The sequence below is a fragment of the Haplochromis burtoni genome, unplaced genomic scaffold, assembly GCF_018398535.1.
Source record: "Haplochromis burtoni strain Fernald_Lab_line unplaced genomic scaffold, NCSU_Asbu1 Contig_631, whole genome shotgun sequence".
NCBI lineage: Eukaryota > Metazoa > Chordata > Actinopteri > Cichliformes > Cichlidae > Haplochromis > Haplochromis burtoni.
In genome coordinates this window covers 100898-120323 of record NW_024582992.1, presented here as the reverse complement: position 1 = coordinate 120323, position 19426 = coordinate 100898, and the positions used below count along the sequence as shown (strand labels likewise).

Genomic DNA, 19426 nt, shown 5'->3' with positions numbered 1-19426 from the left:
TTTGAGGTCAGACACAGTTGTGATGCAACATAATATCCAATGTTATAAGGGTAAAGCCGAGGATCTTCAGTCACTGTAGCATGTTGATGCTTTAAATCAGATTCAGACAATGCTGTTGACATTGATGTACCCTCTGTACCTTTCTAGCTACAGTTTTAGACAACATCTGTCTCTGTTGGAGTTCAAAGATGATGAGGACAAGGGGATGTCCAAATTCATGGGCTGCATCCTCCTGAGGCCGCATTTGTAGGCCGATTACGTCACAGCGACGCGACGAAGGCTGTCCAAAATTGTAGACTCCTCCGAATGCAGCTGACCAATGCGTCCTCATTTTCACCGAATTTGAAGGATGGGTCGGGTGTGTCCTTCGTGGCCCACCAGTTTACTTCCAGCGGTCTACGTGGGCTGGGTCCTCAGGAGGACGCAGCCTATGAATTTGGACACCCCTTAACCTTAGTCACTCTAGGCCAGAATAATAGTCTACAGTGGTCTATTAATGCAAACACAAAAGAATAATAAACTGAGACGTGGGATGAACAAAAGATACCAGAAATGAACCAAAAATGTTTTTGTTCAAGAGGTGTGTCATAAGTACTGGACAGACTCACGCGCAGACAGAGGTCTTTGCAAATAAAATAAGACAATTTATTTACAACAGGGAACACACCCTTTAGTGCTATACTTTGAGTTGGATCCAGGGCTCCAGGGAGAGGGGGCAATCCACACACACGCTTCCTCTTCAGCACAGTCACCGCCAGAGCTCCTCCACACACACTCACTCACTCCTTTTCAGCCGCACTCGCTCCAAAACTCCACTCATGCAGGGTCCGTAATCTGGTCCAGAAGGGGGATATCTACACACAGAATGCAACAGTTAGTTCCACAGGCAAATATACACAAGGAGTGTCTGTGAAGGTTCTCAGTCATCCAGGTCATCGTAGTCAAAGGAGCTTGCAAAGAAAAGCGTCTGGACTTCTTTAAGTTGCTTGAAGACGTTTCACCTCTCATCCGAGAAGCTTCTTCAGTTCTAAGGTCAAATGGTGGAGAGTCCCAGATATAAACCTAGTGGGAGTTTCCCCCCACAGAGGGACAAAAGGACCCCCTGATGATCCTCTAATCGCCTGAGCCAAGGTGTGAAACTGGGTGTGGGTCCCAATCAGCCAGGGTTTCGGGTGAGCTCATTGTGAAACCTGGCCCCACCTTATCATGCGAATTCCTGAGGTCAGATGGCCCAGGATGTGAGTGGGCGTTAAGGCGTCTGGGGAGGATCTCAAAACTGGATTATAGATGGCAGAGAGTTGGTGTCGTAAACCCCGCCTCTGTTCAAAGATGGTCGCTCACAGTGGACATAGATGCTTCTTTCACTCCTCTTTCAAACCATCTGTCCTCTCTGTCCAAAATGTGAACATTGGCATCCTCGAAAGAGTCCTTTATCCTTAAGATGCAGTGAACCCACTCACATCCTGGGCCATCTGATCTCAGGAATTCGCATGATAAGGTGGGGCCAGGTTTCACAATGAACTCACCCGAAACTCTGGCTGATTGGGACCCACACCCAGTTTCACACCTTGGCTCAGGCGATTAGAGGATCATCAGGGGGTCCTTTTGTCCCTCTGTGGGGGGTTACTCCCACTAGGCTTATATCTGGGACTCTCCACCATTTGACCTTAGAACTGAAGAAGCTTCTCGGATGAGAGGTGAAACGTCTTCAAGTAACTTAAAGAAGTCCAGACGCTTTTCTTTGCAAGCTCCTTTGCTACGATGACCAGGATGACTGAGAACCTTCACAGACATATTAATTATATCTAAGATCAGAGTTATTACAACTTGCATGAAAAAGAAATATTAATGTAAAAAAACACTTCATCTACAATAAATTCTTTCAAAAAACAATGGTTAAGGATTTGAAATTAATGACTTATTAGTTTTATCTGACAGGTATTCATTTGCAGTTGTTTTCATTTAATAACCATTTTTCTGTTCTCCCTCTGAACGATGAAAAACTGAACAATTTCAAGCAGAAACTTTTGAGCTTACAAATGTATTTTGTTTTATTCAGACTGGAGGACTGCAGCTTGTGTGAACACAGCTGCAGATTTCTGGTGTCAGCTCTGAAGTCCAACCCCTCCTTTCTTAGAGAGCTGGACCTGAGCTCCAACTACAAACTGCAGGATTTAGGAGTGGAGCGTTTGTGTGGTTTTCTGGAGAGTCCACAGTGCAGACTGGAAACTCTGAGGTCAGTCACCATGTTTTCAAGTTTTGTTTTCCACTGACCTGCAGACATTAGACTGATATACTGACCCACACTGTGGTTCTTCATAATGGAGTCTTAATTGTTAAAGCTGGAGATAAAAAGGTTGGCTCTAAAAGGATAAAACCATGTCAATCTGTGGCCACAGGCATGTTTAATAAAAGTAAACAATAAACAAAACTATATGATTTCAAGAATAAGTTTGTACAATAACCTTAAATCTTTTGCTTTTTACTTAGACTGGAGTATTGTGGTCTGTCAGAGATCAGCTGTGAGTATCTGGCTTCAGCGCTAAAGTCCAGCCCGTCCTATCTGAGCGAGCTGCGCCTGAGAGGAAACAACCTGCAGGAATCGGATCTGAAGCAGCTGTCTGAGCTTGTGGAGAATCCACAGTGGAGACTGGAGACTCTGGGGTCAGTAGAGGGTCGCAGTTTTTTTTTTAGTTAAATAACACTAAGCTGAAAGTAGATGTAAAAAATGTTTGACTAAAATAAAAATAAAAAGTTGACTTTAGAAAAAACTCATTGAAATGATATTGTTTAATACTTTACCTGAAATTAAGAAAAACAAGAACAGAAAATGAGTTTAGTTTTAGTCTTTTGTCAGTCTGGTCAGATCTGACAAATCAAGCTTCAAGTCCATATTTTTAAGTTCAGCTGAACCAATTTCAAAAATGTGATTTAATAAATATTCAGTATTTGTTGTTGTTGCTGTGTTTAGATAAAGATCCTATAAAATTGTAGAGCAACCCAACAAACCAAAGATCTCCTTTGTGCAGAACTTTCTGACTGGAGAGAAAAAAAATTAATTTTTAAATGTCATTTTTTTTAAAAATTAATAAAGCTGATCTGAAGCTTCAAGCAAAGATGGATTATTCTACTCAAACTCTTCTGTTTGTATCTGCAGGGTTGACAGGATGATTGAACCTTCCAATGAAAACGACTGTGAGTACTGACATGTCTCCTATTCACCAATATTTTATTAACAGCATCAAATATGTATATGACTGTGTGCTTATTTTAACAAAGAAATCCTATAAATTATGTTGTATGGAGGTGTGGAAAATATTTGAAAAATGTATTTCAAACATGCTAAAATGCTACAAGGTTTAAATAAAAAGGCCATAAAACATTTTAACATCTTAAACATCTTAAAATTCAAAATTGCAATTTGATGATGAACAGGTATATTTCATGTTTTAGAAATCATAATAGTTAGAAGGTTACTACTCGGGACTCCTGAACTCCTCCTAGATATCTTTTCTTAGCCGGCTGCACTCAAACGCTGGACGTGGAGAAGCTCATAGCTGATATCAGACACTAACCCAGCAGCTTCACTGCATCAGAACCTTTTGACACTTCCACTCTCATATTTCGAGTTCAGCGCATAAACTTTGAAACAGCCTTCCTGCATCATCCCGTGAGGTCGACTGAGTATGCAGGCTGTTTCTTGCACACCCCATCATTGGATCACAGCAAATGTTTCTATGCAAATATTTATTGAGAATGCACGAGTGCAACTTTGTATGTTGGGATATGCACACCTCTTTAATGTGTTTTCAACCAACCGGTGAAGCCCCTTTGTGACTGTGCGCTTTGAAGAGTGCTCTCCTTATAGAGTTATTGTTATCTTTTGAAAATAGATGAGTGATACGCACATTCAGCTACAGAGGGCAGTACAACTGCTTGCTCTAATTAAATGGTTCAAGGTTCAAGGCTCTTTATTTGTCACATGCATAGTTATACAAGTATAACACACAGTAAAATGTAACCTGACACGCTAAAATGGGGGGGGGGGGGTAGTAGAGGAAGAACATCACTAATATATATATATATATTATATCCTCAAGAGGAGCTTCTCATATATTACTAATTAATATAATATATATATAATATTATATACTAATATTATGTATCTATATTATATATTATTATATATATATCACTATAACTATATATACTTAACTATATATATATATATATATATATATATATATATATATATATTTGGGGATAGAAGCTCCTCTTGAGTCTCTCTGTCCTTGCCCGGAAGATGCGGAACCTTCTACCAGATTGCAGAAGTTGGAACAGTTTGTTGCCAGGATGGGACGGGTCCTTCAGTATCTGCGCTGCTCTAGTCCGGCATCTCCTGGTGTAGGTGTCCTGAAGTGGGGGGAGAGCAATCCTGCAGCAGCGTTCTGCTGTACGGATCACTCTCTGGAGAGCTTTTTGGTCCTTCACACAGCTGTTCCCAAACCACGATGTCATGTTCTGTGTGAGGATGCTCTCCACAGCGCCTGTATAGAAAATCCTGAGGATCTTTGGAGAGACCCTGAACTTCCTCAGTTGTCGTAGGTGATACAGGCGCTGCCTAGCCTTTTTGGTCTGGACCTGAATGTGGGCAGCCCATGTCAGGTCTGAGGAGATGTGGACACCAAGATACTTGAAGGACTGCACCCTCTCCACTGGAGCTCCATTGATGATAATGGGCTTGTAGTCTCTGTGCTGACCCCTTCTGAAGTCCACCACCAGCTCCTTGGTCTTGCCGACGTTCAGCTGGAGGTGGTTGTCCTGGCACCACGATGCCAGATTCTTCACTTCATCCATGTAGGCCGCCTCATCGTTGTTGGAGATGGCACCCAACACCACTGTGTCGTCAGCAAACTTCACAATGGTGTTGGAGCCGTGGGTGGCCACACAGTCTGAAGTGTAGAGGGAGTAGAGCAGTGGCAGGTAAAACAAAAGAAGATGAAGAAGAAATTACATAATAGTCATGCTGTGAGACGATGCAGCGTGTAATATTAATAGATAAATATCTGAAAAGAAAAAGTAGGCAGTCTGACCACATGAAAGCCCTAGCACGATTAGTGGTCAGAAGCAAAGAAGGTGTACTGGGGACAAACCAAGCAAATTCCACTATAACTGGTGTGCAGGGAAAAACTATCAATATGCTTTTTGTGACATTTTTGTTTGTGATTTCTTTCTAATGTGAAATATGTGCTGTGGCTCCCAAAGGTTGGGAAACATTGCTCTATAAAAGTTTATCTGTGGTGCAGCTGAAAATGGTAGCATGTTTTCAGATCTGGATTAAATTATTCAGACACAAATCAGCTTTGATTTCTAGCAAAATATTTCTGAGTGTACACTTTGGACGTCTGCAGTCAGCTCTGACGAAAAGTGTTCCAGGGAATCCTGAACTGTTCTGCTGTCTGTCTCTCATCAGGTGACTCTGAACAAACATTGGATATAAACCCTTTAGCTGATTTATCTGAGGATGACATAGAGCCAATTGAGGTGAGACAAAAGCAAGCGGATCCTTATCATTTACACATGTAATGACTGTTAATCTCGGCACTTTTTCATGGTAGTAGTCTAAACTTTGTCTGATGGAACAAAGAAGGAGGCTTCAGGACAGAAACTAACTCCACGTGTTGAATTTACCTGCACTGCAACACTGATTAATTGTACGTTATCAGGATGCTTTAAGCTTTATCCTGCATGGCTCCATGTTTTCATTGTTTTTAGTCCCACTATTTTACTGCCAGTTTTGAAAGTACGTACATATAACTGCTGATGTGTACGTTGTGTAGTTTCTTCACTTACTGGTTTGTTGCTGCTTTAAACAGCTGGTGTTGTTCTGATTTCCAGCCTCCATCAAGCTTCACACCTGAAGTACAACCTGAATCCACACAAATCTCCCACAGGTGATAATAAAACCACAGCTGTCACTGCTTTCACCTCCACATTAGAATGATGTCACACATGCTCTGATGTGACCTGATTTGTATTAGACACCTGGAGGTGTGACATAGTAAATTACCTCCTCCTCTCCATCGATGTCTAATATATGAGACGTTGTGTACTTTGCTTTTCTCTCCCTCTGTGTTTTCCTTTGTCCATCTCACTCAGACATCATTTCCACTGAAAGATCATCTGGAGCGTCAGTTTCTGATGGGAGCAGCACAGTTGCATCTCAGTTATTCAGCTCTAGTTTGCACTATCAGTGATGAAGGAACTGATCAGACAGGTGACGTCCCTCACCTCAGTGACAGACAGAGATGATGTCAGACTTCAGGCAGGACCTTCACTTGGCCCTCCAGCTCCAGTAACAGCTGCCTCCACAGATGCCTGGCTGTGTTAGAGATGACAGGGTTCATCTGGGTTCTGTGTGATTTGAGGTGTTCTGATAATATAAAACTCAAATACAGCGATGGCAGGTTACTATCAGTCCAGAAAGAGGCTGAAGCCTCCGGGATGACTAACCACAACCGTGTTCTAATTATGTGACATGTGACTCAAACCCTGAGATATCCCAAACCACAAGTAGAATTAATAACCTGCTTTGGCTTTAGAGCCAAAGCAGCAGAGTTACAGATGTAGCATCCCCTCACTTTGGTGGATGTGACAGTTTGGACTCAAACAGAAGCTTCAGATGTTCTCGTTGGTTTCTTTCTTTTAGATTCTAGTTTAACCGTTTCATCTTCTACAGGTTCAGGTGTCCTGGTCCAGGTGTGTTCCAGTGTACTCTGACCAGACTGGTGTTTGTTATGGCTCAGAAGGCGGAGCTGCTGTACTGGAATGTCCAATGGGATGAGAGCCTCCTTCAACAAGCTGGAAAAACAGCTGCAGGGCCGCTGTTTAACATCACGTGCTCTGAGGACGCAGTCCGTCAGCTCCACCTGCCACACTGTGAAACAAAGGAGGGTGAGCACCGTGCTGCGATGATGAGATGAATTGTGTTCAGTATCAAAACAAGCACTTTATTATGATTGTTGTTGCACACATCAATAAATGGGTAGCATCTAACTTGTAGATAACAGTGATTAGTTTGAACTACCTGAAGTGTTGAAAAGTAAATGGTGCAGGATGAATCCCCGAGCAGGAAATAGTGCAGCAGCTCTTTGCCTTCACAGCGTTGTGTGTTGATGGCCTGCTGTCTGTCGCGCACGTCTTTGATGATGGGATAAGCATCTTGAAACCGATGAGGATCACCGACACGCATGTGATTGTGAACGTCTCCCACCTCTCTGCCTTTGGCCTTATCTGGAATTTTGTTAAAAAGTCCTTTAAAATCCCAGAAGCAGGCCAGGTTCTGCTGTTCCTGCGATTTAAAGACACAGTGCCTCTAAAAATCAACGTGTTTCTCCTGCATGAAAGAATCCATCTGTCAGAGGTAAGCATAGAGCACTCAGGCGGTCTCACTCTGCAGATTTCTGATGCTTCTAGTAGGGGGCAGACACCCTGGGCTTTATTCATTGGTTAGTAGAAGCACAGAGTCAAGCTTCTCCGACTGCAGACTCTCACTCTCACTGACCAATCACAGCGCTTTATTCTTGACTTCAGTAACAATCCAGAGTTGATTGCATAGTTATCTCTCCCACTACTGACAAAGTAAACCTGGGTTTACCGACTGCACTGCATCATTTGTTCCACACTTTAGTCAACACTTGATAATTATAAATGATTTCTATAGATAAACAGATCAACATATGAACATTAACATCATGTTATATCCTACCACTGAGGTTAAAAAGCAACAAGGCAATGATGCTACATACATTGAGACGTCTTCAGACTGCGTGCTTCACATCGGTCAGCGTTACAGTGTCCACTGTGAACCCGAGGGCCTGAAGATCCAGCCGAACGTGAGCCAACAGTCGTGAATAAAATGCCCCTGAAAATAAAGTCAGATATAAAATAAGCAGTTTTCTATCAGTCCCTATTAAAACCGCAGATTCTTGTTGGCTTTCAGCACGCAGAGTTTCGGAACAAGCTTGGACCGAATTACTATCCAACATTTGAGGTTTTCCTGACTGCAAACCTGGAGGTTGTGACTCTGATAGTCAAGGACCAAGATGGAAATGAAGCCTGGCGTCGTGATGGTAAAAGTTCCACTGCAGCAGCAGAAATGACTGTATAAATTTCTGCTACAAGGATATTTTACAAACGTTCAACTGAAATCATATTTAAGTCTCTTTTTAGTGTTTGTCCCAGAAAAGGACCGAGTCTCACCAGAGGACAGCGCACACCACAAAACAAAAAAAGATGAGGATAAGCTGCTGCTAATCCGCTCAGAGTTTATTGAAAGAGTGTCTGCAGAGGGTTTAGACAAAATTGTAGATAAACTCCTCGAGCGTCAAATTATAATTGCTGGAGAGATGGAGTCTGGGACATGTGAGACAAAAAGCAGAGCAAATAAAGTGCGATGCATAATCGACACCGTGAGCCGAAAAGGAAATGACGCCTGCAGACATCTGCTCGATGTTCTCAAAGAGGTGGACCCAACCCTTTTCAGAGTGCTCGTGCCAATGGACTGATTCTCATATAGTCAAGTACTCAGATTAACAACAACAATTTCAAGGTGCTTTATTTTGTAAGGGAAGGACTTTGTCTTCAAACTTTGGTGGTTTGAAGGATTCTGGATCAACTCTGCAAGTTTATTTTTTTCAGTCTTGATCATCTGAATCAATCAAATTAATGTTACTGTGAAATTATTCTAATTATTTTGTACAAATTTTGGCTGTTATGTGTTTACTTTGCATTAGTATTAGTAACCATCTGTCTTAAGTGTTCCTTATGTGATTAAAATCACCACAGTTTGGTAATCACACAGATTCATGTTTCCTTCCTCTCTGCTAATAAATGAAGCCATTAAATTTCCTCTAAAAGTCTTCAGTCAGTTTCCTCTGACTTCCTGTATCACACATACAAAAGTTGACAGGGAAGAGCATGTGTGACACAAAAGACCAGAGGTCTGTAGCATGAAGATGGCTTTTGTTTTATCCCAGTAGCTTCAGGGCAGGTGGGTGGCATTTCTGTTAATATTGTAAATAATTACTGTTGAGCGTGTGAGAGATGTGAATGAGGTTGATGATGGCAGATAAAAATAAGCTGCAGTGAGAGACGACTCTTTCATCTCTGTGTCACGTAAAGAAAAGAAAGATATGGATGTAAAAGCTAATAAAGGTGAAGTTTGGTGTGAAAACAAACCAGGAGTCAGACTGTGGAAGGATTTCAGACAGAAGTTGTTAAATACAGAGAGAAGAGTTGGAAATATGACAGAACATGTGAGACATTTAGAACAATAAACTATGTATAGCAATGTAAATGTGGCAGGGGGGCACTGAAGGTGCTGATTGTCCAGAGTACTGCTGCAGCTTCATTAGCCTCTGCTAACACTACATACCTCAGCCTGCCACCCAACTGTGGCGATGCAAATGACAGGAAACAGGAATAAATGCCGGACACAAGAGACACCCAGAAGGTTTATGTAAGGCTGCCAGTGCATACTTTGACAGAGAGTCTGTGAGACAAACAACCCGGGCGAGGAAAAGCCCCAGAAATCATCTTTCCAGGCGCACACCAGCTCATGCTGTGAAACTGGCCTGTTTCTGTGGGTCAGGTCACTCAGGAAGTGAAGAGGACTATAAACTAAGAAAGGTTCGACTGTAATAAAAGCTCTCTCATCACAACTCGCTCACATTTTAAACATGTTTACCTTCACAGATGATCTGACCACTGCCAAGCCTACACGACACGCGAGAACGACATGACGGTGATGAAAATGAGACAAAGTTAGAGATAAGAGGAAGTGAAAATGTGGAAAGTACAGAGGATTACAAAATAAGACAGGACATGACTTGAAATAGAAACTCAAAGTAAAGATGGGGAAATGTACCTGTCAGGTTTGGACACGAAGGATGGGTGAGATAAAACACTGTGTGTGGATCCTTTCCACGCATTTAATGTCATACACACCTTTAAAGTAACTTTAAACATACAGCCTGCTGATGTTCGTCTGTACTATCATTATCATCGCGACTCTGTGTTTGTGATGTTTCACGCTGGTTCACCACTGATGCTTTAGGTTGAAGTAAAACCAGTAAAAACCTGCGTGACAGGAGCTTTGAATCCCGTGTTGAAGTTTGTTTGCAGGATTTACATTTCTTTAATAAATATCTTCAGTCTTGGGGGGAATGTTTCTTGTGCAGAAGTTTTTAAAGTTCCCGTATCTCACGCCTGCCGAAATCCAGCTGATTTCCTGTAAACGGAGGGGGAGGAGAAAGCAGCCGCTGATGGGGCAGTGTGAGGGCGCAGGAAGCAGGAACGTCGAGCCTGAGCGGGGTGAGTGTTACTTCAGCTTTCTCCTGCGCTTCTTATCACAGTGTTTTACTCCGTCTTTAAAGCCTGCGTGACTCGGTGAAGGGTGGGTGAAACAGATCAGAGTGAGCCTGAAACTGTGTTTGACTTGTTGAAAAGTTTTTTAAACACTGCGTGTTTTAATCACTTCCTGGGGGGGTGAGCGGGATTTGTGGGACACGACTCCTGTATCGATATCTACACTGGTGATCTGATATCGTCGTGCTGGTGTTGTTCCTGGAACAACATAGTAAATGTTGTTGCAGGATCAACATTGCAAGTGACCAATCACATTGTTGTGACGTTATTCTTTGGTGCGCCAAGCCATTCGTGCATTTATGAAATTCCAATGTTGCAAGGACAATATCAATTCTGCTTAGCGTTTATTAAAGGGTTAGGGTCCGGTTGATCGGCGGACAGAGGCGGTTTCTCGCAGCTTAAGTACAGTTTTTTGTTTTACGGCGGTTTTTCCAGAAGTCGCCAGGGCATTACGTCACAACATTCTGATTGGTCACTTGCAGTGTTGATCCTGCAACAACACCAACACGACGATATCAGATCGTGCGGGCGGTGACACTGGTTTACAGCTGGAGTCTGTTTATCTGACTCCATCACCATAGCAACCGCCCAGGAGGCTCGTCTCTCAGGTGTAAACTGGTCGCGCTACACAGAACGACGTTCACCTTGTTTCCACATAAGACCGCTTAGCACATGGCCGTGTCTTCTCCACGTACACCGGCTCCTATAAAAGCATAAACCATAAACACGCCGGCTATTTCCGGTTTGATAATCTGACTTGTTTTTTCGTTTGTGGCGTGGTGAAAGCGCCTCCGGTTAGCCCCACTTACCGCTTTCGAATCACCAAGTTCACGCCGGCTACCCTGGAAATATTTTTGCGCACCTATATGGTTATTTACGATTCACGGTGCTTTTAGGTGCACCTCGGGTTGTTTAAAGGGCCTTCTGGGGTTATTTCCCATGGTGGGATAAACTGATGTGACTTTAGATTTAAAAAGGCTTCACAGACAGCAGATCCTGTCATTGCTTCTGCTCCTCTTTGGATGTTGGTGCCTTTTGTTCCATTCTCTGTGAGCGCACGTGAAAACGATCACAGATGTAGTTGAGGACATTTAATAAGAATGCGGCGGTGCTGGTAGAAAACAAGCCTTTCTAACAACCACACAGGTGCACAAATTACTTTCAAGTGTAGCTGGAGATGGAAGGAAAAGAGGTCTTTGGTTCGAGGCACTTTTGACGTCTCTAACCATGTTGTTTTCTTATTGTTGGACAGTTACAAACATGAATTTCGACTCAACACTGAAAGCATGTGATGCACACTTCTTTGAACTTTAATATATCACAGCGATAAAAACTATGCTACTGGATCTCTAATGCAACACTACAACAAGATGAGGTGCAAATTACTAAAATGCTCCATAGCAAAGTATTAAAATGGGACTCGGCCGAAGAAAAATCTGCCTTCTGGCTCCATCACCAGCTGTAGTCCCTCGATCAAAGCATCCTTCAGCCCAGGGGAGTATCCAGAAGACTGTGTCTTTGACGGATGTCCTCCAGGATCAGTCTGCAGGCATCAGCGTGTGTCTCAGTCTTTTCGAAACATTGAAAAACATTTGCCATAAAAAGAATTTTGCATATACATTTTAGGAAAACTGTTATTTTTTTTAATCTATTTTAATCCACATGATAAGGGGAAGAAAAAATAAATACGTTTGCCACATCATCATCATACAGAAAGAAACCAAAGACTGATTTCAAACGGCTAAAGCAATCCTCACCCACACTGCAGTGAAGACCAATAACTGCATTTTACAGACATGTAAACTATTCAAATTAGTCTTAAAACCTTTCCATAATCCCGACAGAGAGGAACAAGATTCTTTATTAACTCTGAAAATAAACAGACATTCACCTGTTAGTGAAGCATGACAGGAATAAGGTGATTCTCTACATGTCTGTGTGAGACAGCTAATATGTGTCAGAGCAAACCGGTCAAACCTGACTTTAGATAGAGAAACGTGCACAGATATGCAGTGTGTTTATTATGGATGACTGACACATGAATTCAGGGATTAATAAGGTATTCTGATTCTGATATTATGCCTGAAAAATGCTCGGGACAGTACGGCACCTAAAGCAAAGCAGAAGTCACCCTGCATGAATGTGGCGTGGTGACAGCTCCAGGTATCTAAGCTTGGCACAGAAAAGTAAGGAAATGTATATTTTCTTTGTTGTTGTCTGTTACCTTTTTCTGCCACTGACATGCTGGATGTTGTGTCAGACCTGAACACACCAACATGTGTTTCAAGTTTCACTTATTTCTAATGTTCAGCTGTTAGTTTAACAGCAGCACAAGCAGTACAGTATAGTGGGAGAAATAATTATTAGATCTGCAGCTGATTTTGTACTTACAAAGAAATGAACAGTTTCTAATTTGTGTGGAAGTTTCATTTCAACGGAGAGAGACATGATATCGACCAAACATCCAGAAAAACTCCCTCCCATCTGTTACAACGTAGTGTGGTTCCTCCACCACACAACGACTTGCACGGAGCTCCGGACCGAGGTCCATTGATGGTCACTATATTTTTTTCCATTTCAGAATAATGGCACCAACAGTTGTCCCCTTCTCACCGAGGGTCTTACTGATGATTTTGTAGCCCATCCCAGCCTTGTGCAGGTCTACAGCCTTGTCCCTGACCTCCTTTGATGGCTTTTTGGTCTTGTCCTTGGTGTTGGAGAGGAAAGAAATTGAATCTGTGGACAGGTCTGCTTTATGTACAGTGAGAGTGGAGATCAGGAGTATCTGTAATTGATTTATTGGCCAGTTGTAATCTGTCAATCTGCAGAAGCCAAAATTCTGGGAAGTAGTAGGTCATGTTTTGTTGGTGGACAAAATATTTATTTCAATCAGAGAAATGCAAATCAGTTTAAATCTTTTGTGCATTTTCGTCTCTCGCCCATTAAAATAAAACTCCCATAAACGTCTGACCTGTTCGTTTCTTAGTGAGCAAACGTACAAATTCAGCAGAGGATCAAATCATTTTTTGATCCTTCACTGTGCAAAGTACTGCTGTGATGATCGTGCATTCACAAGATGAATGATCTTTGGCAGCATTACTTTTACTTCCTGTCTCGTTGCTCTCAGCTTATTTGCAGCACTGGTGTTATAGTTATAGTTTTATATTGTAATTGCTCTTCATGGGTCTCTATGACCTGTTCCTCAGATAATGTGTGTGGAGGAGCTCAGTTGATCCATTTGGTTTAGAAGAGTTTGCCGTACGTTATTATAGAAATCACTGTTATTTGATAAATAAAAAATAATCAAACTAATTTTTATGAAGCTTTGAATTATTTGTCATTTCGTGATTGGTCATAGATTGAAAGGGGACACTGCTCCAGCAGGTTGTCTGTGTCTGCCAGTTGTCAGGTTTTTTTTTAGTTACGTTGTTGTCTGATTTTGAGCCCGAGGAAATCCTTAAGCATCGGCTTGTGCTCTGTGGAATGTTTTTTTTTTATTGGCAATCCTGACAGTTGTTTGAAGTCTTTGTCACTCACAAACATTACATACTCACGGGAGTTTCTTCTGGATCTTCGGTGGAACAGGCCCGTCTTTGGACTCTTTTCACCCTCCAGTGTTTTCCAGCTCTGGATTATCCAGTAATCACAGGGGCACTTTTGTTTTTAACAGAGTCAAAGCAAGGAAGCGGGGTAAGAAGGGAGGCCTACGTCAGCGATTGCGGAAGCAAATACGGTACAACCGTATTCCTTTACCATCAATAATCCTGGCTAATGTGCAGTCTCTGAGGAGTAAATTAGATGAACTGCATTTGAATGTCGCACATTTACGTGACTACAGGGATGCATGTCTAATGGCATTCACAGAGACTTGGCTCAAGGATTCTGACCCTGATTGTTCTCTGGAATTAAATGGCTTCGGGGTTCCCATACGTTTGGATCGAGACCCCGGAGCTACCCAGAAATCGCAAGGAGGAGGGGTGTGTTTGTATATAAATCAGAAATGGTGTAAAAACGTGACCGTTCGTAGACAAGTGTGTCTGCCTGACATTGAGCTCCTCTCTGTGTCTTTGAGGCCGTTTTATCTGCCGAGGGAATTCCCACAGATCAATGTCACCGTTTACATAAAGCTTTGTCCTTGATGAAAGAAAGGGTGGAAAATCTTTTTGAAACAATTATGACTAATAAAAGTATTAAATTTCTTATACCACCATCTGGATGGGGCCAAAGCTCATGCTCGGCTCTTATTTATCGATTGTTCTTCAGCTTTTAATACTATCCAGCCACACCTCTTAGCCGATAAATTTCTTAATCAATTTAAACTTGATTTTAATCGCGTTAGTTTGATTTTAGACTTTTTAAATTTCTCTACTGGTTCACCACAAGGTTGTTGTCTCCCTCCTCTACTACTTGGTATGGTAATTTGTCTTTGACCAATAAGACTAGACTTAGTAACCTGGTTAAAGTGGCTGGTCAGATTTCAGGGAGGTCTAAGGTCCAGCTTGTGGACTTTTATAACAGGCAGGTGCTGTGGAAGACAACCTCTGTTGTATTATGTTCAGACCGTCCTCTGAGCATTACACGATAGCGGACATACCGCAAATCAATTTCCCACTGGGGACAATAAAGTTACCATTGACCATGGGTGTTCCTACGCTGGAGATGTCGTGAATATTTGAATGAACATGAGTGCAATAGCTTTGAATGACACTGTGTTCTGTCATTATTTGTTCACATATTGAAATATAGTCATTCAATTATTTGGAGCAACATTTTGAAATGTAGGACAAATGTCTCAGAGTTTAGTGTTTGAATGTGTCTCATATTAAAAAAATCAGTCTCTCTAACATCTAAATGGTTCTTTTCTCCCTTCCTGTGATTTAAGAAAAACCCTCACATTCGCGTCCTCCTGAGACCCTGCCCATTCATTTATGTTTCATTTATGTAGTGGACACACACAAAAGTTAAACTGACAGATGCTTTTTTTCATGGTATTGCACTGATCACTGCTTTTTTCATTATTTCAGGGTGACCACTGGCCTGAACTACCTCTGATCAGCTTTTCTGGAACTGAAAACTCGATGTTTCCCCTCAGCTCAGAGTTTGGGGTCAAACAAAGGCCCTGAGCTCACAGTCACCTCTCATACTAAAGTGTAGAAAATGAATAATTGTGTGGAAAATGAGAAGGACGGCGCCGACTCTTCACAATGTAACAGTAAGCAGTCCAAAGCAGATCCACTGGCCTTCAGTAATGAACCCAGAGCCTTGGACACAAAGTAAGAGAACTGCCACGGACTTATTTTTAATCTCTTTATCCCAGAGATGCCATATTATATATACAACAGTGTAAATTAAGTAGATCCTGTTTCTGCTTTAAACTGTAGTGTAACTTTCTTAAGATGGATTCTGGAGAGAGTATGATAAGCTGGAAATATGGAGTGTATTTCTGTGTTTCAGATATTTGCTGCAAATGATTTCTAGTTGAGAGAGAAGAATTAACGTGGGAGATTATCCTGCCTGATTCTTAATTTGTGGTTGTTGTTTTTTTAAAAAGAAAAAAGAAGATGAAAAGAAGAAAATAATGTTATTATCACAAACATCATATGAAAGACCCACATGATCAATAGTGTGTCTCACTGTGAGACTGTGGAACTGTGGCTACCAAAACTAGTGACTTGGGTCATGGAATGTCACCTCTCTGATGGGGAAGGAGCATGAGTTAGTGCATGAGGTTGAGATATATTGACTAGATATAGTGGGGCTCACCTCAATGCATGGCTTGGGCTCTGGAGCCAAACTCCTGGTGAGGGGCTGGACTCTGTCTCAGTCTGAAGTTGTGCCCTTGGTGAGAGGCAGCGGGCTGGGATGCGTGTCCTAGTATCCCCTCAGCTTGCTGCCTGCATGTTGCGGTTTCTCCTGGTGGACGAGAGGGTTTGATCTCTGCAACTTTGGGTTAGGTCAGGGGTCGGCAACCTTTAACACCCAAAGAGCCATTTGGACCCGGTTTCCACGCAAAAGAAAACACTGGGAGCCGCAAATACTTTTTGACATCTAAAATGAAGATAACACTGTATATATTGTTTTTTACCTTTATGCTTTGTGTGAACAACTAAGGTGTGTTGCTTATGAAATCCATGAAGTGCTACAGAGAAAATTACATTTTATTTATGTAATTAACACATTTTGAACTCTTAAAGAAATATAACAAAAGGAAAGACACCCAGCTGAACTAAAATGATCCAGCAAACAAAAACTGTTGTGAGCCGCCACCCTTATATTGCCTTTGGGCTTTTGGAGCCTTGACCTGACTTTTAAAAAATAATTGGAAAAAAGCACTATGCTGCTAAAAGATGAAAAATAGATATTTGCAAAATTCTGCCTAAATATGATTTTACCTGGTTATTGTGTGTGGCGGGGCGTGGTCTGCAGCGCTGCTGCAGGGGAGGCGGACGCACCTGAGCGGCACCCGCAATCATGCCTCGCCGCCTTAACGTCTGTGCGCTCTGCTGTTGTGTTGGTGTGTGTCGGGCTGTGAGCTGCAAAGCTACAGCCGGCTGTATGCGTACAGCAACCGTGTGTGAAAAGCGGTCGATAAAGAGATGCTGAAAAGCGTGCTCATGGAAACATCGTCGGGTCTGCCGTGATATGTTTACAATAAGATTCATGGTCCCGAACCTCTGCGCACAGCAAAGTCACTTTCATCTTTACGCAGGACTGTAAGCTGTCATCTGTGAGGCGTGAGCGTGTTTGTTTTTAACATAGTTCACGGTGGAGCTGCTGACATAATGTGGATCCGAAGATCCATAATTGGCCTACCTGGGGTTGAAAGTCTCGATAAATGCACGGCGTTTCGGCGGGTATACCGGCTTCCGCGAGTGTGACGCTTATTTTGAGCGATGAAAAAATAATAGAATATAATTTTATTTTTATATTTCAATATCACAATAATCTTCCAATTTAGAACTACAAGTTAAAAAAGAACTAACATAAATAAAATACACTTCAGCTAAATACTTCTAATTTATTTTCCCAAACCACGGAGCCGCACTATAAGGACTAAAGAGCCGCATGCGGCTCCGGAGCCGCAGGTTGCCGACCCCTGGGTTAGGGAATGGGTGCTGACTGTCACCTGTGCTTATGCGCTAAATGACAGTTCAGAGTACCCAGCCTTCTTGGAGTACCTAGGCAGGGTGCTTGAGGGTGCTTAATCTGGGGATTCATACGGGGAGACTTCACCGCTCATCTGGGCAATGATAGTGAGACCTGGAGAGGCGTGATTACGAGGAATGGCCTGCCAGATCTGAACCTGAGCAGAGTTTTGTTATTGGACTTCTGTGGACCACAGTTTGTCCATAACGGACACCATGTCCGAACATAAGGGTGTCCATAAGTGCACATGGCACCAGGGTGGTTGGTACCTGTCATGATAGAAACCCCCGAACCAAATGGTGGACACCAGAGGTGAAGGGAGCCACCAGAAGGAGTCCTATCGGGCTTGGTTAGCCTATGGGATATCAGAAGCAGCTGAAAGGTGCTGACAGGCCAATCGGAATGCAGCTCGGGTCTCCAGTCGACAGTGTGGGCTCTCCAGAAAACCACACAGCTGCTCTACTCCAGAATCCTGCAGATTTTTATTGCCACTTAGGTCAAGTTCTCTTAGATGAGAGGGTCTGGACTTTAGAGTTGAGGCCAGATAATCACAGCTGATTTCTGACAAACCACAGTTCCCCAGTCTGGATAAAGAATAAAATAGGTACGTTTATCAGACAAAGCTTTGGGATCTTTTTGGGGCTGAAGACGTTACAAAATGTAAAAATTCAGAAAACAGAAACTTCAAACAACTCAAACCAAAAGGATGCAGGTTGAAACAGTCAAACCAAAAAAGTCTGCAGCTCCACCACTTGTTACATCTTTAGAAACTGGTTGTATTATAAATTTCCAAGTTTCCAACCTTCTGGTTGAATTTGGAAGAGAATTTACAGAATGAAACATTTTGGACAAGAGAATTAGCAAATAAACACTCATATGATGTGAGAATGCAATCAAACTGTTTATTGGTGGGAAAGTGTGTGTTTTTAGAACACTGAAGTCGAGCATTGTCTGGCACAACATTAGCTTATAGCCAGCTGTTGTTATAGCTGGCTCGTTGTCAGACGGGTGGGTATGGGAGTGTTGCATTTTTTATCGAGTAAAATAAATAACTATCAGTAATAAATTAGTCAAACTAATTTTAAACTAAGTAAAATTAGGCATTTTTTTAAAGCCCTGACTTCAGTTCAGGGATTTTTAGAAGTTTTGTATTTTGTACCAGACTTTCAGTTTCTTTTGTAATTCTCAGGAATATTCCAATACAATCCTATCTGAGAATATGAGGTTTAAGAACAAAAAATGTCTAGAGGACGGTTCCTCTGTTGCAGTGGAGCTTAGTTCTGGCCTCTTTTCTTGACCCTCCTTTCCACATTTCCTTTCTTGAGAGTTCTGTGGCAATTGCGCCTCTCACAGCTGTAGCTATTATTACCCAGCATGCCTTTTAGAAGCATAAAGGTAATGAAAGTGTGCAATTATTACACATGCTGTGATTCTTACTGTGATTCAGTATAATGTCAGCCACATGTCTGCAGTTTAATGTCAGCACAGCTTTCACATATTTGTCTCAGCACAGCTAAAACATGGTGACTGACCTCAGAGTTTCCAGTCTACAGTGTGGACTCCCTAGAAAACCACACAGCTGCTTCACTCCTGAATCCAATAGTGTGTTGTTGTGGCTCACATCAAGCTCTCTCAGATGGGAGGAGTTGGACTTAGCAAGAGCTGAGACCAGATAAGAACAGCTGATCTTTGACAACCTGCAGTTCTTTAATCTGAAAAAAGAAAAATATATATTATTAGTTAAAGTTCTTGAAATCGTTCAGTCTTTGATAACCTTGATGCAGAAGATTAGAGAGCAGAAACCCCAAACAGCTGTTTTAATACGGAATGTTTTCTTGTTAAACATGATTTT

The 19426-nt window shown here is 42.1% G+C and overlaps 2 protein-coding genes and 1 long non-coding RNA gene across 5 annotated transcripts in view; 1 reads left to right on the top strand and 2 right to left on the bottom strand.

Annotated features, from left to right (window-relative positions):
* Window positions 1-19426, bottom strand: part of LOC102295261 (NACHT, LRR and PYD domains-containing protein 12) — a 114698-nt gene that overhangs the window by 54365 nt on the left and 40907 nt on the right.
* LOC102296893 (NACHT, LRR and PYD domains-containing protein 1) lies at window positions 1950-8798 on the top strand. Of its 2 annotated transcripts, none has more exons than XM_042214945.1 (10): window positions 1950-2236; window positions 2491-2664; window positions 3158-3195; window positions 5474-5544; window positions 5899-5954; window positions 6740-6954; window positions 7164-7423; window positions 7776-7895; window positions 8003-8132; window positions 8222-8350. In XM_042214945.1, the coding sequence occupies exons 1-10, from the start codon at window positions 2040-2042 to the stop codon at window positions 8230-8232; spliced, it is 1272 nt and encodes a 423-aa protein (XP_042070879.1). In that variant the 5' UTR covers window positions 1950-2039; the 3' UTR covers window positions 8233-8350. The 2 variants fall into 2 exon arrangements, with proteins under 2 accessions (XP_042070879.1, XP_042070878.1); XM_042214944.1 differs by having other exon boundaries at window positions 2025-2236; window positions 8233-8798.
* LOC121812515 lies at window positions 5038-9847 on the bottom strand. Of its 2 annotated transcripts, none has more exons than XR_006053107.1 (5): window positions 9749-9847; window positions 7809-7924; window positions 7088-7351; window positions 6292-6937; window positions 5038-6198 (listed from the first exon to the last, which is right to left on the bottom strand). It is a non-coding gene; the product is annotated as an uncharacterized LOC121812515 (long non-coding RNA). The 2 variants fall into 2 exon arrangements; XR_006053108.1 differs by having other exon boundaries at window positions 5039-6198; window positions 7088-7293.

Bases quoted from the DNA above. Each gene is read 5' to 3' on its own strand.
- LOC102296893 (XM_042214944.1), top strand. From the start codon at position 2,040: ATGTATTTTGTTTTATTCAGACTGGAGGACTGCAGCTTGTGTGAACAC. The intron at 2,665-3,157 runs GTCAGTAGAGGG...TTGTATCTGCAG, and splicing joins TGGAGACTGGAGACTCTGGG to GGTTGACAGGATGATTGAAC. The intron at 5,545-5,898 runs GTGAGACAAAAG...TCTGATTTCCAG, and splicing joins ATGACATAGAGCCAATTGAG to CCTCCATCAAGCTTCACACC.